Source organism: Sarcophilus harrisii, chromosome 1 (genome assembly GCF_902635505.1).
Source record: "Sarcophilus harrisii chromosome 1, mSarHar1.11, whole genome shotgun sequence".
In the NCBI taxonomy this organism is placed as follows: domain Eukaryota; kingdom Metazoa; phylum Chordata; class Mammalia; order Dasyuromorphia; family Dasyuridae; genus Sarcophilus; species Sarcophilus harrisii.
In genome coordinates, this window is record NC_045426.1 from 582053205 (window position 1) to 582073440 (window position 20236).

The window sequence follows — 20236 nt, forward strand, 5'->3', positions numbered from 1 at the left end:
TTTCCCAACCCTATCCCAAAACCCATACCACCTGATGATAGCCAGATCTTTGGTAATGAACTTTTTAGCATTTAACCTGCCTGTTTCTCAGAAGAAAGATATGCAATCTACTACCAGTTCTTTGAGATATGTATGTTAAGAACTGTAACATTTGCATGCTTCTTTAGAGTAAAATCCATTCTTAAAGACCATATTATTAAGAATACAAGAAAAGAGAACAATATGTGCATACTGATCCCATTTTATATTCCATTGAAAAAATGGAGACCATTCACTCTTCATCTTTCCTCATCTCACATCTTTCACTTCTTTTCCCCCACTATTTCCTTTTTCATTTCTAATTTACCTAAAGAGATTGCCCTTCTCTTTCCCAAACCAATTGCTCTACCTGCATCCTTGATCCCAGCTTTCTGCTCTTCACAAGCAGATTTCCCCCACTATCATCCCAACTTTCTTTCTTTAATCTTCAATCTCTCCCTGTTATTACCTCTTTCCCTGATGCATACAAACATGCCATATCTTCCCCATCCTCAAATCAAAGCTTCTTCAACCTTGGGTTGCAATGGGGTTGATAATTAAATGTGGGGGTTGTGAAAAATTTGGCAACAGTAAAGGATATCAATCAACTATTTCACCAAGATTTAATTCTTTATGTAAAACTAAACAAGCATATCCATCTCATTAGTCTGGAAATTTGCTTTCATCTTTAATAAATGGTAAAATTACATATATATATCAAAGAATTATTTTAAAATAAATTTCTTCATAATTTATTATCAGTTATATTTGATTTGTATATCCATTTTTAAACATTTATATACTCAGGGTCACATAAAAATTTCATGAGTAAAAAAGGCTTGCAAATGGAAAAAGTTTAAGAAGTCTGGCCTCAAACAGACATCACTTGATCTGACTATGCTCACTATTATCCTATAGAGTTCTTCTTATCTTCTTGGCTAAACTGTTTCAGAAACTGTCTACACTGGATGATTAATTATCAGTCCTGGGGCTTGATAGATAAAGTGCCAGACCTGGAGTCAGGAACACCTCAGTTCAAATATGGCTTCAGATACTAATTGTGTGACTCTGGGCAAGTCACTTAACACAATTGCCTTCAAAAAAAATTATCACTCTTTAATTATCTACATGTCAATTTTCGTACTCTCAAGTGTCTCCTTCCTTCATAAATGCAAGTGACTTTAAATTACCTTCAAGATTCAATATAAAGTCCTCAGTTTGTGTTTTAGCATCTAAACTTCAAAACCTTCAAGACCTGATCCCTTCCTGCCTCTATAGTTTTCTCATACTTTACTATACCCACCTACACCGACCCACTCACTAGTCCTCACACTGATCTCCAACTTTGTGCCTTTGTCATCTCTCATGAATAGAACTCTGTCTCCTCACATGCTTCCCAGCTTTCCTGGCTTTTTCAAGACCCAGATTAAATCCCACCTTCTGCTGAGCTAGTAGTGCCTTCCCTGAGATCACCTTCTCTTTATACTGTCTATAACTTGTATGTGTATAACTATTGCATGGTGATTCCTCCACCAGAATGTGGACTTTTTGAGTTCAGAGACCTTCTTTTTGCTTTTCACAGTGCTTAGCGCATAGTAACTACTTAATAAATGCTTGTTGACTGACTGATAGAAATCTAGCAACTGATAGAGAACTAACTAAAAGTGGGGAAACCAACTCAATTTGATTTCATTTTAGTCAAGGTCAGTCTTGAAAGTAATTCTAATGTTATAAAAAACATTTTTTAATCTATTGCAAAATGAAACCATTTTCAAAATTATTGCAATCTCAATGAGTCAACATGCCAATATAGCAGTGATCAAAGCTAATTGGTCTGCTGGTACATAAATTTAACAAAGCATCAGTGCCTAAGGAGGTGATAATTCCACAGTATTCTATGTCAGACCACATTTGGAGTAATGTTGTTTCCATATGGATACTCTATTTCAGAAGGACATTACCAACCCAGAGAACATTCAGAAAAGGGGAAAGAGAAGCGTGGAGGGTTTCAAGAACATGGGATTTAAGAATATGTTGGGATGATTGAACTGAAGAAAAGGCTTAGGGATCATTGTAGCAACCTATAGATACCCTGAAATTTAGCAACTAGATAAAAAATGTAATTTGGAAATGTTTGACAAAATAAATAAAAATATAATACAAGACAGATAATATTAATTTGTGATTTTCTTTGTTACTATGTGACCAATAGGAGTTTCTTTCTATTTGAGTCTGACAGTACTGAGATGGTAAATTCACAACTGGAATGAGGAGCTAAAACAGGAGTTCTTTGCCTCTCTGGTATGATGGGATTTCTTTTGACATTTTGGGAAAATCTACAGATTCCTCTTCACAAAAATATTTTGAAATGCACAAAAGAAAATATATCAGATTACAAAGGTAATCAATTATATTGAAATTAGGTTGTAATTTTTATGAGCCCTCTAAAGCTTGGTTGCTTTATGTTTAGAAGGAACTAAGTGATGTAGTGAGCCTGAAGTCAGGAAGAACAGAGTTCAAGTCCAGTCTCAGTCACTTTTCATCAGTGTGTCCCCAAGCAAGTCATTTAAACTCTCAGTCAGCTTCAATTTCCTTAAATGTAAAAGAGGGATTAACAATAGTACCTATCTCACTGTGTTGTGGTGAGAATCAAAAGAGATATTTGTAAAATACATGGCACAGTGCCTGACATATTGTAAGCACTATATAAATGCTTTTTGTTGTTCAGTCATTTTTCAGTCATGTCCAATTTTGTGATCCCATTTGGGGTTTTCTTGACAAAGATATAGTGTTTTATCATTTCCTTCTCTAGCTCATTTTACAAATGTGGAAATTGAGGCAAACAGGATTAAATGACTTGCCCAGAGTCACACAATTAGTGTCTGAGGCCACATTTGAATTCAGGTCTTCCTGACTCTATCCATTGCTCATTTACTGTATCACTTAGTTGCCCCATATAAATACTGCTATTATTATCATTCTCTCTTCTTCCCTAAAATTGTCCCTTTCTCACAAGTTGTGGATCTAAATCTGGGCAGTAGCAATAAAATAGACAAAGCACTGAATTTGGAGGCAAAAGAATACTTCAAGTATGATCTCTGATAAAGCACTTCCACCTTTGTGAGCTTCAGTTTCCTCATTTAGGAAATGAAGAAGCTGGACTAGTGTTTTCTAATGTCAGTTGTCTGATAATTATATAAAGAATACCTCAGCTACCTCCAAGTGTTGTCCTTAATGATATTGTACTCACCACTTTCTAAGTCCAACCTTACAGTTTTCCACTTCTGTACTTTGAAGACTCACATATGGAAGTTCAAATTCTGCCATTTTTTTCATTACTAAAGAGAAAAACAAGAAAGGAAAATAAATAGTTAAAAGATTCCACAGTTTTTCTTAGACTTTTCCACACTATTAAAACCACAAAATAAAATAGTATTACTGCTATTAAAAATAACAACTCTAGTATAATCTTGTTCGTATAATTTATAATAAATGATTATTTATTTATAAATAAATAACAAATAATTCATATAGCATGGTACATGTTTGAACTAAATTAATCAAACCTTACTTATCAGATTGTCTAACTAATACAAACCTTGTTTATTAGATTATCTAACTAATACTATAGAAAGAATATATTTTAAGTGCCTTAAGGATGAGTATTAAATAATTTCTTCTTGTATCCCTAACACCTAAAAATTTTAGAAATTTAATAAATATTGGCCAAATTGAACATACCTAGATTTCAGCAAAGCATTTGTCAAATTCTCTTATTTTGTTTCTGAGAGCAACATAGGGAGATTTGAACTGGATAACAATTTAAGTTGGATAGATTTGGAAGTGGATGACCAACTGGATACAGAATAGTAACAAGTTAAAGTCAGTGTAGCCTGGTGCTTCTAAGAAGCCATCATAGTTCTATCCTTGGTCCCATATTAGTCAAGGTTTTATTTTTTTTAAGTCAAAGTCTTTGATAAAAGCACAAGTGACATATTTATTAAATCTGTAGTTTAATTCTGTTCAACTAGCATTTCTTAAGTACTTCCTACACACAGTCAATGTTGTTAGCCAAAAAAAAAAAAAAAAAAGAGAGAGAGAAAGACCATCCTGGCCTTTGAAGGGCTTAAATTTTATTAAGAAACAATATATGCAGAGAAATTTAGTAAAGGACATATACAAAATATTTTCTGGGTTTGCAAGTGGACATACATAGGAAGAGACTGTCACACTCTTAATGGAGATGATAGTAATGCTGATTTGATGGACCTCAACAATAGCTGAAAAACTGGGGAAAAGGGAGGGAAGATTCTAAGTTGGAAGTTGGTGAGTTCTTGAACTTGTCCAATGATCAGTTCAAGTGACTGGCCTGAGATTTGGGGCTTGGCTTATTGATTTCATCAGGTCCCATGGGTTCCATTATCATCTTGATGCTCAGATCTATGTGTATAATTCAATCCTCTGTCCAGAGCTCCTGTCTTACATTACATTTGTCCTTTTCGACATCTTAAAAAGCAAGTAGTTACCTAAGGTCAAATAGATCAGAATTCAAATTTGGCCTCAGAAACTTAACAGAGGTATGATTCTGGGGTAAGTCACTTAAACTTTGTCTGCCTCCTTTTCCTCATCTGTAAAATGGGGATAATAATAATGCCTATCTCTTAGGGTTGTAGTGGAGATAAAAATGAAGGAATATTTGTAAAGCATTTTACAAATCTTAAAGTAAGCTACTTTGCTCTACACTGGATGTTACCTAGATCAACACATCCAAAAGAAAACTCATTACTATTTCCCTCCAATATTCTCTTCTTTCAGACTTCCTTCTTATTGTCAAAGGCACCTCCATTCTTCCAGGTTCACAATTTCAACGTTATATTTGACTTCTCTCTTGCACATATCCAATTAATAGTCAGGCTTTATCGTTTCTATCTTCCTAATATCTCTCATATATCTCAGGCTCTCTAACTACCACAGTTGCTACCATGATTCATCTCACTCCTAGACCATTATAATAATCCTTCAATAGCTTCAACTCTCTCCCTATTCTAGTCCAGTCCATCCTCTATTTAATTGCCAAAGTGATTTTCCTAAGGCTCAGGTCTAAGCATATTATCTTTCTGCTCAACAAGTTGCAGTATTCCCTATCACCTCCAGGATCAAATATAACAAACTTTGAATGGCTTTTATTTTTTAAATTCTGAGGCAATTAAGGTTAAATGACTTGTCCAGGATCACACAGCTAGAATGGATCTGAAGGTCTTCCTGACTCCAGGTTAACTGTCTGTTAAAGTTGTTCATAACCTGGTCTCTTCCTACCTTTGCTATCTTCTTGTACTTTCCTCTACACACTACGATTAGAGATGATGATTCTCTTGCCTTTTCTTAAACATGTTTTTTTTCTTTTTTCCATTTTTAAAATAGCATTTTATTTTTCCAAATACATGCAAAGATAATTTTCAATATTCACCTTAGCAAAACCTTATGTTCCAAAATTTTTTCCCCTCTCTGACTCCCTGCCTCTTCTCCAAGACAACAAGCAACCATATAGGTTAAACATTGAACATGTTTTTTTACTGGCTGTTCTACTATCTGTAATGCTCTCCCCACTTACCTCTGCTTCCTGGCTTCCCCGACTTCTTTTATGTCTTGACCCCAGTCCCATTTCTGCAAGAATACTTTCCTAGTTTTCTCTCCCTACCCAATCCCATTCCTCAACTGCTCTGGGATGATCTTTTGCACTATATAGTTTATTTTAGTTATTTGTATTCTGCCTCCCCCTACCTTAGACATCAAGCTTTCTGAGGGCAGGGACTGTGTTTTTGTCTTTCTTTGTATCTCCAGCATTTAGCACAGAGCCTGGCACATGGTAAAGTGCATAAGAATTGCTTGTTGACTAATTGACTGGTTAGTTATAGGGAAATGAGTTGTGTTTGAACTCCTCTTTCCTTAGCCAAGTTAGCTCTGCCACAAGGGAAAATAAGTTACTTCTTCATAGTTTCTTCCTTATTTGCAATAAAATTTTGACACACAGCTGGGGGAAATAATAATACACTAGATGACAAAGTTAAGAGCCAAAAATTTTAATAGGCTGATGCTAACAAGATGAAATTGAATAGGGATAAATGTAAATTCCTGAGCTTGGGTTTAAAAAAAAAAACTGCTCAAATCTAAAAGATGAAGCTATAAAATATTTTATGTATTTTCAAAAGACCTAAGGTTTTAGTTAGACATGAGTCAACAATGTGGGTTGCCAAAAAAAAGTTAATATCCTCTCAGGCTGCCTTTGAGATGCTTGTGTCTAGAACCAGGCAAGTGAAGTGACCTCAGTACTCCCTCTCGGCAGAATCCATAACTTAGCAGTTTTGCTGTAATCTCACTGGGTCAAAATGTATCTATAGCACTATGTTCAAGATCTAGCTATCCCCATTTTAATAACAATAATAATAACTATTATTATTATAACTAGCTTTCACAGAGTTCCTTAAGATTTGCAGCGTATTTTAAAATATTTTATCCTCAAAACCCTAGAAAGTTGCTGCTGTTATTAGCCCCATCTTATAGATGACATGACTGTGGCTGACAGAGGATAAGTTTTCTTGGCAAAGATGCTGGGGTGGTTTTGCCATTTCCTTCTCCAGCTCATTTTACAGGTGAAGAAACTGAAGTAAACACGATTAGGTGACTTGTCCAGAGTCACACAGTCAGTATGTGTCTGGATTTGCCATTTCCTTCTCCAGCTCATTTTACAGGTGAAGAAACTGAAGTAAACACGATTAGGTGACTTGTCCAGAGTCACACAGTCAGTATGTGTCCGGATTTGAATTCAGGTCTCTGATTCCAGGTCCAACTAGCTGCCAGGGGCTTAGTAACCCAGAGACTGTCCTGTGAAGGATTCAAAATCCTGCCATAGGAAGACATATTGGAGGAACTGGAGGTATTCAATGTTGAAAGAGAAGTGAGTTCCCCCAAAAGCTTGCAGGAAAGGGTACATGCAGTAGTTATTTTCCAATATTTGAAGGGTCAGTATGTGGAACAAGGATTTGACTTGTACTGCTTATCTTTGAAATCAGATGGTGCAGTAGATAGGACATCAGTTCTGGAGTCAGGAAGACTCCTCTTTGTGAGTTCAAATCCAGCCTTAGACACTTAACTAGCTGTGTGATCCTGGGCAAAAACTCTCTTTGCCTCGGTTTCCTCATCTGTAAAATGAGCTGGAGAAGGAAATGGCAAAACACTCCCGTATCTTTGCCAAGGAAACCCCAAATGGGGTCATTAAGAGTTGGGCATGACTCAAAAACTAAATTAACAAAGTAGAAATTACATAAAGGCAGTTTCAATACAAGGAAAACTTTCCCAAGAAACAGACCTAAACAAAATAGAATGGGCTTCCTTGAAAATTATCTCTGGATGTCAGTAAACAAAGGCCAGAATGGCCCTTTGAGAAAGTGATAGGCAGGAATCATTCTTTGCTGGAGGTTGGACTGGTTAACCTCAGAGATCTTTCAACTCTGTGACTTTGTGCCACTCAGTCAGTCAAATCAAATATTTTAAAAGCATCTTATATGTGCCAAGGACTGTATTAAATGCTAGGAAGACAGAGAAGGGTCTAAGACAGCTCCTGCTCAAAAGGGAGAAGCTCCATGACATAGTGAAACCTAGTTTTGGTGTCAAATCAAAGAGTTCAAATTTGACTTTTAAAGCTTAGTAGCTGTGTGACTGGGCAAGCCACCTAACTTCAGTTTGCTTCTGTTTCCTCAACAGTAAAATGGGAAGAATAATAACACCTTTCTCCAAGGATTATTGTGATGATCAAATGAGATCATTTATAAACAGTGTCCAGCACATGTTGTTCACTCATGTCTGCCTCATCATGACCCCAAGCACCATATTTTTCATGAGATTTTCTTGACAAAGATACTGAAGTGTCTTTCATTCTCCACTCCATTTCCTTCTGCAGTGAATTAAGGCAAACCAAAGGTAAATGACTAACTAGCTCTGGGACCTGAGCAAGTCATCTAATTTTGGTTTAAATGACTTGCTCAGGTCACAGAGCCAATCACAAGTCTGAAGTTCATTTGAATTCAGGTCTTCCTGACTCCAGTCCCAGCACTGTGCCATCTAGCAGCATTCTAACTATTGAGCCACTAGGTGCTTAATAAATGCTTCCTTCCTTCCTTCAAGGAGCTCACAGTCTAATGAGGGAGGGAATACATAAAAACTGACATACAAACAAGTTATACATGGAATAAATCAGAGACAACCAACAGAAGGAAAATACTGTAGAATGTGCGAGTTTTAGTCAGAACCAAGGAAACCAGAAAATCCAGAGGGCAGAATTGATGAGAGAGAACATTTCAAAGCCTGGAACACAGCCAATGAAAATGCCTGAAATATGGATATAGAGTGTTTCATTTTAAGAACAACAAGGAAGTCATTATCACTTAATCATCGAATCACACAGTATTTTGGGGAAGGAGAAATGTAGTGTACAAGAAACAGGGGGCAAGGCATGGGTATGGGTTTCAAGTTATGAAGTATTCTGATAGTTAAGAGAGGGTTTTTATACTTTATATTAAAGGCAATAAGGAGCCACTGGAGTTTATGGAATGAGGGGAATAGTGTTACATGATCAGTCAAGCTTTAGAAAGATCATTTTGACAGCTAAGGGGAAAATGAACTGGAATAGGGCAGGCAGATCAATAGCAGTTTATTGCAATAAGCAAAGCATGAGGTGATGAGGATCCATACTCCAAGATGGTAGGAGTCAGAAGAAAGGAGGGATATATGAGAGTTGTTACAAAAGTAGAATCAACAGAATTTGGCAACAGATTGGATTAAGGGGGTGAGAGAGTAAAGAATCAAGGATGATGCCTGGGTTACTGAGAGAATAATCATACCCTCAATAGTAATCAGGAAGTTCGAAAGAAGGGATGGTCTGAAGCAAAGATAATGAGTTTAGTTTGAACATGTTATTTAAGATGTCTATAGAACATCCAATTTGAAACGTCTCATAGGCAATTGGAGATGCAAAGGTCAGCAGTGAAGTTAGGTTTGAATAAGTAAGATTGAAAATTATATAGAAATAATAATTTAATCTATAGGATCTGATGATTTAACAAAGTAAATTAAATAGAAGAAGAGAAGACCCAGGACAGATACCTATGGGTACAATACTCATGGTTAGCAGATATTGGTTAGAGAAAAATCCAGCAAAGGGGACTGAGAAGAAGTAATCAGATAGGAAGAAGGAAAATCAGGAAAGAGTAGTATCCTGAAAACTTAGAGAGAGGAAAATATAAAGGAGGAAAAGGAAATTGACAAAGCCTGCAGAGATAAGGTTAGGAAGGAGAAGAATTAAGAAAAGGCCATTGGATTTGGTAAATTATAGTTTTTCTCTCCTCACATCTGCCCTCATACTAGCATATGTGAAAATTATAGTCAATTTTCAATTTTCACATGGATAATGTTCCTAGAAAAGTCCTAGGACTTTCTAAAGCCCTAAAGAATGACTTTGTGCAAAAGTTAAAAAGTGTTGATACATTGAACCTATGGGAAATGAAGAGTTTGGTTTCTGTGACCATCAAAACCAATAAGCTAGAGATTGCTGAAAACATATTCAGATATAAAATTCTTTACAACAGAACACTAATTCTGATAATTTGTACTTTTCTAACATGGTAACCATGAAATAACCCAAAAATGCAATACACAAAATAAAATTAGTAATATGCAAAAGATTTTTATTGTTAGTAATTCCCTGGAATTATGTGCTACCATCTCAATTAAAAACAAACATTGATTTCAGAAAATATTCACTTTTCATAACACATGAAATCCAGAGTGTTATAAATTAGTTGCTGTCATTCAGTTATTTCAGCCATATCTAATTCTTTGACTCAATCTGGGGTTTTCTTGGCAGAGAAACTGGAGTGGTGTGCCAATTCCTTCTACTATTCATTTTTATAGATGAGGAAACTGAGGCAGACAGTAGGACCCAGAAGCTTGGGTGAAGCAACCACTGGGACACCAGGTACTCCACAAACTTGTGTACATCGTGTGTCTCATTTTTTTTTCTCTATTGAGAATAGCCTCAAATATGCAAAGTTGCCAACAGGAAAGTGAAAATAAAATTATTGATAAAAATCATACAAATGCTTGAATCTCAAAAATTAAATGAGCAGATATTGAGGACTGACTGTATATACTGATACTTTCTCAAATGCTTTTCCCTCAATTTACTTATTTCACATGGCTGTTTCTCCACTCTACTTCAACCACACAAAGACCATCATACCCTCCATCTTGCCATTATCTGTAAATGCACCATTTCCATGTTTGTGAATTCTGCAATTCCCTTAACTAATCACAAATCTATGTTATTCTACCTTTCCTTCTTAGCAACCTCAAACTCTAAAACATGATCTCTAATCCCTCAGTCCTCAACAAAGCCCTATGATGTGTAGGTTTTCCTACTTTATAGTTAAGTTACACCAAGACCAAATGACTTTGTCCAGATCCCAGAGCCATATCTTTGTAACCCAGATAATATCTGGGTTTCACTTAGGGACCAGGTATAGTTTTTATGTGGATGCTCAGTTGTGCCTCTTTTAACCTGTACTTGTGCAAATGATAAAATATGGGGCTATCTCTGTGGCCCTTCATAGCAGGCTTCTTCCAGCATGACATACCAATAGCAAAGAAGTAACTGCAAGCTTTGAGGTAACTCAAATAGTACATGAGGATGTTAATTTGTTTTTTAAAGTTTTTCTTTTATGATGCACTTTCCAAAGATACCATTGAATAAAAAGCGGGAGATTGCATTTGTTATAGCACTATTAAAATCACCACATTGATTATTCTTTCTTACTGGGCATCTTTTCATAAAGTCCTGGACATAGGACATCTCACCATTATTCAAAAGGGTAAGCATTATTTCCACTAACCCCTCTTTTCTTCCCTACAAACATTGTTTTTGCCCACATCTATGATTTAATGGTTTTCAGTAAGAAACTTCCCTTCAAGAGAAAAGGACCTGTATGTGCACGAATGTTTGTGGCAGCCCTTTTTGTAGTGGCTAGAAACTGGAAACTGAATGGATGTCCATCAGTTGGAGAATGGCTGAATAAATTGTGGTATATGAAAATTATGGAATATACTGTTCTGTAAGAAATGACCAACAGGATGATTTCAGAAAGGCCTGGAGAGATTTACACGAACTGATGCTGAGTGAAATGAGCAGGACCAGGAGATCATTATATACTTCAACAACAATATTAGATGATGACCAGTTCTGATGGATCAGGCCATCCTCAGCAACGAGATCAACCAAATCATTTCTAATGGAGCAGTAATGAACTGAACTAGCTATGCCCAGAAAAATAACTCTGGGAGATGACTAAAAACCATTACATTAAATTCCCAATCCCTATATTTATGCACACATGCATTTTTGATTTCCTTCACAAGCTAATTGTACAATAATTCAGAGCCTGATTCTTTTTGTACAGCAAAATAATGTTTTGGTCATGTATACTTATTGTGTATCTAAGTTATATTTTAATATATTTAACATCTACTGGTCATCCTGCCATCTAGGGGAGGGGGTGGGGGGGGTAAGAGGTGAAAAATTGAAACAAGAGGTTTGGCAATTGTTAATGCTGTAAAGTTACCCATGTATATATCCTGTAAATAAAAGGCTATTAAATAAAAAAAAATAAAAAAATAAAAAAAAAACTTCCCTTCACATAATTAAAAAAAAAATTAATGCCCCTTTGCAAAAGAAAGGTTTATTCCCTGCCCAGCTGTTCTCTTGGACTTCATGATGTCCAGAAATTCATGCTCCTATAAGATGATAATAACTCTGAAACTTGTACCTGCTCAGTACTCACTACCCCAGATCAGCATCTTCTAGTCTTAAAGAGTTGCCAATGACTTTAAAGAGATTGGGAGTCTTACATATGATTGGTCACACAGCTAGAATGTGTCCAAATAAAGGCCTGAATTCACATCTTTCTAACTCCCAGACTGGTCATCTACCTCATCGGTCATACTGCCTCTCATAATCTATTTACAAACAAGCAGAAACTATAATATGGTGTCGTTCAATTCCATGAACAAGTTTTCTTCAGAAATAGATAGAATAGTGATAGCTTCTTGACTCAGAATGCAGTCAACCTAAAGAGAGATAGTAACAAAGATTTTTCCTGGAGTTTATTTTAAACTGAAGTGGAAAGATAAGATAATTTCCAAGCTATGTTTCCTAAACCAGATAACAGAGTAAATTAAGTAAATTAAGAAAAAACCAGTGCTCAAAAGGAAAGCCAGCAATAAAAGCCATAGTTTCATAATATCCTTATCCTATCCAAAGATAATGAACCAGATGAGCTGTCAAGGCAGAGAATACGGTGCTCAAGAGGAAAGGCAGCAATAAAAACCATGGTTTCACAATATCTTTATTCTGTCCAAAGATAATGAACAAGGTGAGTTGTTAAGAGGTTAAGGATAAGTGTCACTGATACTTCCTATGATGAGATTCATAAATGGCATATAATTCTGAAAAATTATACTTTTCCCAAAAGAACAAAAAAGATCAAGGGGGTGATGGAACAGTATTTTATATAAATAAAATACACTCATGTGAGGAAATTCATGAACTGACAGGGATAGGAGATAATATTGTGAAGAGGATTGGATGGTAATCAATGGATAAGGACTTCTTTGATCAACTTAGAATTTTAAGAGACAGAGAATTGGAAAGCAGACAGATAATGGAAGAAAAAGGGAGATTTTAAAGTGATATCGTTAAGAGAGTATATTACAAACTAAAGTTTCTTAAACTGTGGGTCATGACCTTATATATATCTAAACATGGGGGTTGTGAAAAATTTGGCAACAGTAAAAGGTTTCTGAATGTTCTACATCCTATAATCAAATATTTCATCAAGATTTAATTCTTTATGTAAAAATAAACAAATGCATCCATTTCATTAGAATGCAACTTTGCTTTCTTCCTTAATAAAAGGTAAAATTACATGGATACCTAAGAATTGTTTTAAAATAAATTTATGATTTATTATCATAAATATTTTATTTGTATGCCTATTTTATATATCTATATATCCAGAGTTGCATAAAAATGTCCTGGGTAAAAAGGATCATGAGTGGAAAACGTTTAAGAAGTCCTGATATAAACTACCTGAATAGAAGAAAGAAATAGATAAATAGATAAGGAAAGAAATTACAAATATCACATGGAAATTTGATTTCTTAGTGATAGGAAATGTATTTCTGAGTCTCTTTCTCTCACTCTTCTCTCTCTCTCTCTCTCTCTCTCTCTCTCTCTCTTTCTCTCTCTCTTTCTCTGTCTATCTCTCTCTTTATTTCTCTTTCTATGTCTCTCTGTCTTCTCTGATTTATATTCTTAGCACTTAGCTTAGTGCCTGGCATATAGTAAGTATTTAATAAATGCACACTCTTTCCATCCCTTTCTTTCTCTCATACACCCACATTCTTATTGGCTGGGGTTGGAATGGGAGAAACTTCCTCCCAAAGTATTCCTGAGCCAAGAATTATAAGTTGTAGAGGCAACTGTAAGGATGATGTAAGAAAAAACTTACTAATTAATGCTACTGAAAAATAGAATGGAATTGTTTTGGGAGGAGTCTTTCTTGGAGGTCCAATTGATCAACATACAATTCTATTCCACAAAGCAGAGATTGGATGCCAATTTGCTAGGAATGTTGAAGAGCCAATTCCTGTTTTGGGAGGACTAGATCACCCCTGAAGTCCTTCCCAGATTCTACGAAATCAGCTTAAGAGAATAAAGATGAGTGTCTATCTGGTCTAGCACTTTATTATATATGATGATGGGACCTACCTAAGTGAGAAAAACACATTACATTTTGCCATGCCAGGGTAGAATGGACATGGGCTAAGGACAAAGAAAAAAATGTTTGTGGTTCTTCCAGAAAAAGATTGTTCCATTTTTGTCTTTGTACCTCTAGAACTTATCACACAGAAGGCGCTAAATAAGATCTGAATGAACTTGAAGCCACGCAGATGATCTGGTATCCTAAATCCTGACTAATCCACATTGGTAATTCCCATTTCAGTATTAAATTCTTTTAATTTTATGGACTGAGAAAAGAGTTTGGAGTGGATGTCAGCACACCGATCATCCACCCCACCACTGTTAATCAATCGAGGAATCGTTATTATGTTCCAGACATCATGCTAAGCAATGAGGATAACACAAAAGAGTGAACAATCCCTATACACAAGGAGCTTTCATTTGAAAGAACTGAGCAGTATGAGTGCCTGTTTTCCTAAGAGGCATTATATCCCATCTCTGTCTTTATGTCTTACCAGATAAGGAGCCATCATTATGGAACTGGATCAGGAACAAATTGAAGTATCCAATAAGCTCCCGAGACAATCCTGTTTTGTATGCCACAATCTGAAAAAGAGGAATGCCAGATCTGTATACCTCCTTTGAAAACATGTATTTGGGAGTTTCATGTGAATAAAAAAGTACTTAACAGACTAATATATAGTTTCAACTACTGAGCTTGTTTTATACTGGAAAGTGGATAACATGTGAGTAATAAAGTGGATTAGTGTGATAATATTATGACACAAGAGATATCACAAAATAAATACCTAGGCAACACATAGAATAGCACTTTCTACCATTAAAATAAGTGCATTTATACAAAATAATATTTAGCAGAGCTTTATGAACTAGCAAAGATGCTAAGAGATGATAACTTGTAGAAGACAGGGTTAAAGGAAAACAGACACTGACTACTGGTGAAGCTATGAATCAGCTTGACTACTCTTGAAAACAATGTGGCATTATGCAATGATAATTGCTCAGTCATACATATTTTCTTATTCCATTATTGAACCATTAAAACAAGGAGTTACTAATGGTAAAAAAAAAAAAAAAAAAAAAAAAAAAAAAAGAGTTAAATGGACTAACCCTAACTTTTTGGAGCAATATTAATGCTAATGCTAAAAACAAAATATGTCCCCAACAATTGGAGAATGTTTAAAACATATTATGGTTTATGAATCTAATAGAATATTATTTAGATATAGAAATAAAAATATCAAGAATTCAGAAGAACATGATAAAACTTAATGATGGTCATTGTGGGAATTTTACTTAACTATGCATATTTGTTACAGGGGTTTTATTTTTCTTATTTTTCCCCATGGATGGGAGAGAAAGAAGTAAAAATATTAACTAAAAAATCACAAGTGAAAGAAAATAGATTTTGAATAGATATTAAAAATATTAAATTAAAAATTTTAAACCACTGGCACTATGAAGCCTAGACAATAAAGAAAAACTCCAAAAGTACTTCACAGTCATGTTAAAAAATATTAATGGTAGTTATCTGAGTCTCTTATCATTTATGCTGAATTATATTATTTCAAATGATTCTATAAATTTAAGAAATGATTCTGTAATGTAAGTTTAAATGATGGCAATATTCATTATTGCAATAAACTCATATCATTTGTGCTAAAAAGAAAGGAACAAAAAGAAAAAAGAAAAAGAAAAATAGAAGAGCAAAGAAAGGACATCATATACAATAACTAGAACAATATAAATGAAGTCAACAAAATTCTGGTCAAATCCAATGATTTAGGTTGATACATTACTAGCCAAGTTAAAGAATATAGCCTCCTATTTTATAAACTATCTTCCACTTCTTTATCACTTCTTAGGGGACTGAGGGGAGAGGATATATATTGAGAAATGCCTTTTGTGTAAGAAAAATTATTTTTTAAAAAAATTGTTCCACTTATGATCCCTTCCATACCTCTTTTCATGCCTTTGTGTTATGCCTCAGGCTACTAATCTACTTTTGCTATCCTTGGTTTAAGTTCTGATCTCATCCTTATAGTAATTTTATTTAAGATCATTAAAGCTCTCTCCATCTTATCTTTTGAGCCCTCAGGTAACTAGAATGAAAGTAAAGTATGATATGTGTGAATAGATTCAGGCAGACAAAAGCAAAGAAACATTGGTTTCAGGGATCTTTGCAAGAGAACAGTGGATAGAAATGTTGGATTTGGAGACAAATATCCAAATTCAAATCCTGCTTCAGGATTTGTGAACTATGTGAACCCTACTAAGTTACTTCTTCCTCTTCTAGCCTTAGTTTCCTCAACTGTATAACAGGGATAATAATAATAGCACTTATTTTATGGGGTTGTGAAGATTAAATGAGGTAACATGTAAATGTACTTTACAAACCTTAAAGCATTATACAAATGCAAGCTATTATTATTTCTATAAGTTGGGGGCCTACTTCTCAATTTTCTCCAGCCCTTCCTACAACCAACTTCAAATATTACTAACCTCATTTGTGCATACATCCAGTAGCTAGTCTTCCTTCTTTGTGATCCCTTTAGGTATTCTCAGAGCACTTTATAAGCTATTCCAGTTTCAATCTAACAACAACAGACTGAGGAAGGTTCAAGGAAAAAATCCCTAAAATTAGCTTGACATGAATGTTGAATGAAACGTTTCCCTAGTGAGGAATTATAACCACAAAGCTCAGAAAATCCAGACATTTGAATAACAATGAATACTTCCTTGAGGGGGGAAAGTAATATAGTAAGTGTCTATAAATAAACTGTAAGTGAATTTACCATCTCAGATTATTTCTAAACTCAATTTTTTCTACAGAATTATGAATTTCACAGGTGGTACCTGGTAGCCATTGGTTACCTCTAGGACTCTTTCAGTGGTGTCGGAGGTTAGAATTTCAATTCTCATACTCTTTCCATCAGGAAGAAATACATCCAGAAATACTTTCTTAGTGGTGATTTTAAATGTATCCTGCAGCCAAAAAGAAATTAAAATAAGCTTCACAAAATTGTCCCCTCATTTTGTGTGTATAAGTTCTTCCTGTCCTCATCTTTCACAGGCTAGGATACATCAGCAGGCAGGTAGGAAGCAGGTAAACTCAGTACTGGTTGGTAGCAGTATAAGTAAAGAAGTAAAAGATGATGGGATATAGATGATACTAGTTTTTTTTTCTTCTAACTCCCTTTGGATTGATGACTTTTGTGTTTTACAGGTCTTTTTTTTGTCTTTTTCATCAAATAATATTTATTGACTGCCTATGTATGACATTTTCAAATAAGTACTAAACAGAGCAAAATAAATACTCAGAAAATTCTCTCTTCTGGAGACTTATAAGTTCAAAATGATAATATCTTTACGTACCAAGAATGAAAAAATTCAGAAAACTGAACAAAGATCATTGATTTTTGAAAAGGGCTACATTGTTGATTTTTAAAACTGAAGTTTTATTATTGCCTTTTGTTTTCACACCAGATATTTTCCCATAGTACCTTCCCTCCCCATACACAGGGGGATACCCCCCCACACATAAACACACACTGAACCCTCCCATGTAACAGAGAAAACTAGGGATGAGTCCTCAAAAAATCTTGACATAAGAAAGGATCTAGTGTAACTCCTTGAAGTATTAAATCCTTTTAGAACATCTTAAACAAAATATTCTTAGATTTTATTTAATCATTAATAAATTAGTGGTGATTTTAAATGTATTCTGCAGCCAAAAAGAAATTAAAATAAGCTTCACAAAATCGTTCCCTCATTTTGTGTGTATAAGTTCCTCCTGTCCTCATCTTTCACAGGCTAGGATACATCTGCAGGCAGGTGGGAAGTAGGTAAACTCAGTGCTGGTTGGTAGCAGTATAAGTGAGGAAGTAAAAGATGATGGGATATAGATGATATTAGTTTTTTTTTCTTCTTCTAACTCCCTTTGGATTGATGACTTTTGTGTTTTATGTGTCTTTTTTTGTCTTTTTCATCAAATAATATTTATTGACTGCCTATGTATGACATTTTCAAATAAGTACTAAACAGAGCAAAATAAATACTCAGAAAAGTCTCTTTTCTGGAGACTTATAAGTTCAAAATGATAATATCTTTATGTACCAAGAATGAAAAAATTCAGAAAACTTTTTATTCATTTCATTTTTCATTATTATTTCTTCTCAAACCCTCAAACAGAATTACAGAAATTTGAATTTCAAATTTCAAATTTATTCATTTCATTTTCATTATTCATTCATTTTCAGTCTAGGGGTTAGGGAAGAAATCCCTGTTAGGAATAAACAAACAAATCCTTGAAGTCAGGAAGACCCAAATTCAAATTCTATCTCAGATACTTAACTGTGTGATCTTGAGTAAGACATTTAACTTCTACCTAAGTTTTTCTCTACTGGCCCTTGTTTCCTAGAATTGATGTGAGGATCAAATGAGTTAATATTTATAAAGTGCTTAGCCTAGTCTCTGGCACATAACAAACATTGAATACTTATTTCTTTCCTTCCATCATAAGGATAATGAGATTAAAAATAACTCACATTTATACAGTACCCTCAGACTTAAGTCTTCTTTTGAGTCAAGTTACCAGATACTCTGCCAAACTGGGGATGCAGAAAAAAAAAAGCTAACAAACTAATAATTTAATGAGTAGGGCAGCATGTAAACAACAAAGTATACAAGCAAGATACATAGAATAAATTGGAGATAATGAGGGAAAGCACTAGCATGAACAGACATCAGAGAAAGACTTATTGTTGAAGCTGGAATTTTATCTGGTCCTTGAAGAAGGTCAGAAAATACAGGGAGAAATTGCAATTTTGAGGGAATAGCCATGAAAACATCTGGAGAATAAACTGATGCTAAGTGAAGTGAGTGGAATGAAGAAAATATGATACACAGCAACAAAAGGATTATACAATGATTAATTTGGATGGACCAAAGCTCTTTTCAACCACAAGGTGATTCAGACCAGTACCAGTGGTCTTATGATAGAGAGAGCCATCTGCATCCAGAGACAGGATCCTGGGAACTGAGTATGGATCATAACATGGTATTTTTACCTTTTTGTTTTTATTTGTTTGCATTTTGTTTTCTTTCCCATTTTTCCCTTTTTGATCTTATTTTTCTTCTGCAACATGATAATTATAAAAATATGTATAGAAGAAATGCACATGTTTAACATACATTGGATTACTTGCTGTCTAGGAGAAAGGGTGGGAGGAAAGGAAGGAAAAATAATTTGGAACACAAGATTTTGCAAGGGTTAATGTTTAAAACTATCTATGTATATATTTTGAAAATAAAAAGCTTTATTAAAAAAAATATCTGGAGAAAGGAAATAGTGCCAAATTCAAGAAATAGCAAGGAGCCTGAGTCTTGGATGATAAAAGATTAAAGTGGAAAGAAGGGTTCAGGTAATGAAGGACTCTAAAAGCTAAACAGAAGAATTTACCTTTGACTCTCAAGGTAATTTGTATTTGACCCTGTGGAGTCACTGAAGTTTATTAAATAGGAAGGTGACATAGTCAGACCTCACTTTTAGGAAAATCTGTTTGACAGCAACTGAGTGGAGGATGGCCTGGGGGGAAGAGACCCAGATTAGGCAGACCCAGCAGCAGGCTATTGCAACAGTCCAGGAGTGAAGTGATGAGGGCATGTACCAGAATAGTTCCAGTGACCAATAAGAGAAGGGAGAATATATGAGAGAGTGGAGAGAGAAAATCAACTGACCTTGGCAATAAATTGGATATGGCTGGTGAGAGTGAGTAGAGAGTGACATTTAAGTTCTGAGTCTGAGTGACTGAAATTATGGTGGTGCCCCTCAATAGATATAGGAGAGTTAGGAAGAGGAGAGGGTTTGAGAAGAAATGAGTTCAGTTTTGGATAAGCTGAGTTTAAGATATCTATGGAATAGCCAGTCTGAGATGTCCAATAAACATTTGGAGATGTGAGATGGAGGTTGGGAGAGAGGTTAGGGTTTGATAAGTAAGTTTGAGAAGGATTGAGGTGAACAGATGAGATCACAAAGTGAAATAAAATATACAGAGAAGAGGAGAGCCCAGGACAGAACCTTGGGAAACATCCGTGACTACTAGAAGAACATCCATGAAAGGAAACTGAACAGGAGCAGTCAGATGAAAAGAGAACCAGGAGAAAATAGTATCACAAAAATGTAGAAAGAAAAGAATATAAAGAAGAGAATGATCAACACTTCAAAAACTAGAGAAAAGAAAAGGCCATTGGCTTTGACAATTAAGAGATCATTGATAACATTCGCTAGAGCAGTTTTAGTTGAATAAAGAGGTCAGAAGCCAGGCTGCAGAGAATTAAGAAGAGAGT

At 35.0% G+C, this 20236-nt stretch overlaps 1 protein-coding gene across 1 annotated transcript in view; it reads right to left on the reverse strand.

Annotated features, from left to right (window-relative positions):
- Positions 1-20236, reverse strand: part of SNX31 (sorting nexin 31) — a 74633-nt gene that overhangs the window by 31656 nt on the left and 22741 nt on the right. The window contains exons 5-7 of the mRNA XM_031947060.1: positions 16763-16873; positions 14383-14473; positions 3269-3356 (exon numbers count right to left, since the gene is read on the reverse strand). Coding sequence (XP_031802920.1) covers positions 3269-3356; positions 14383-14473; positions 16763-16873 — 290 coding nt within the window. The remainder of the gene's footprint in view (positions 1-3268; positions 3357-14382; positions 14474-16762; positions 16874-20236) is intronic.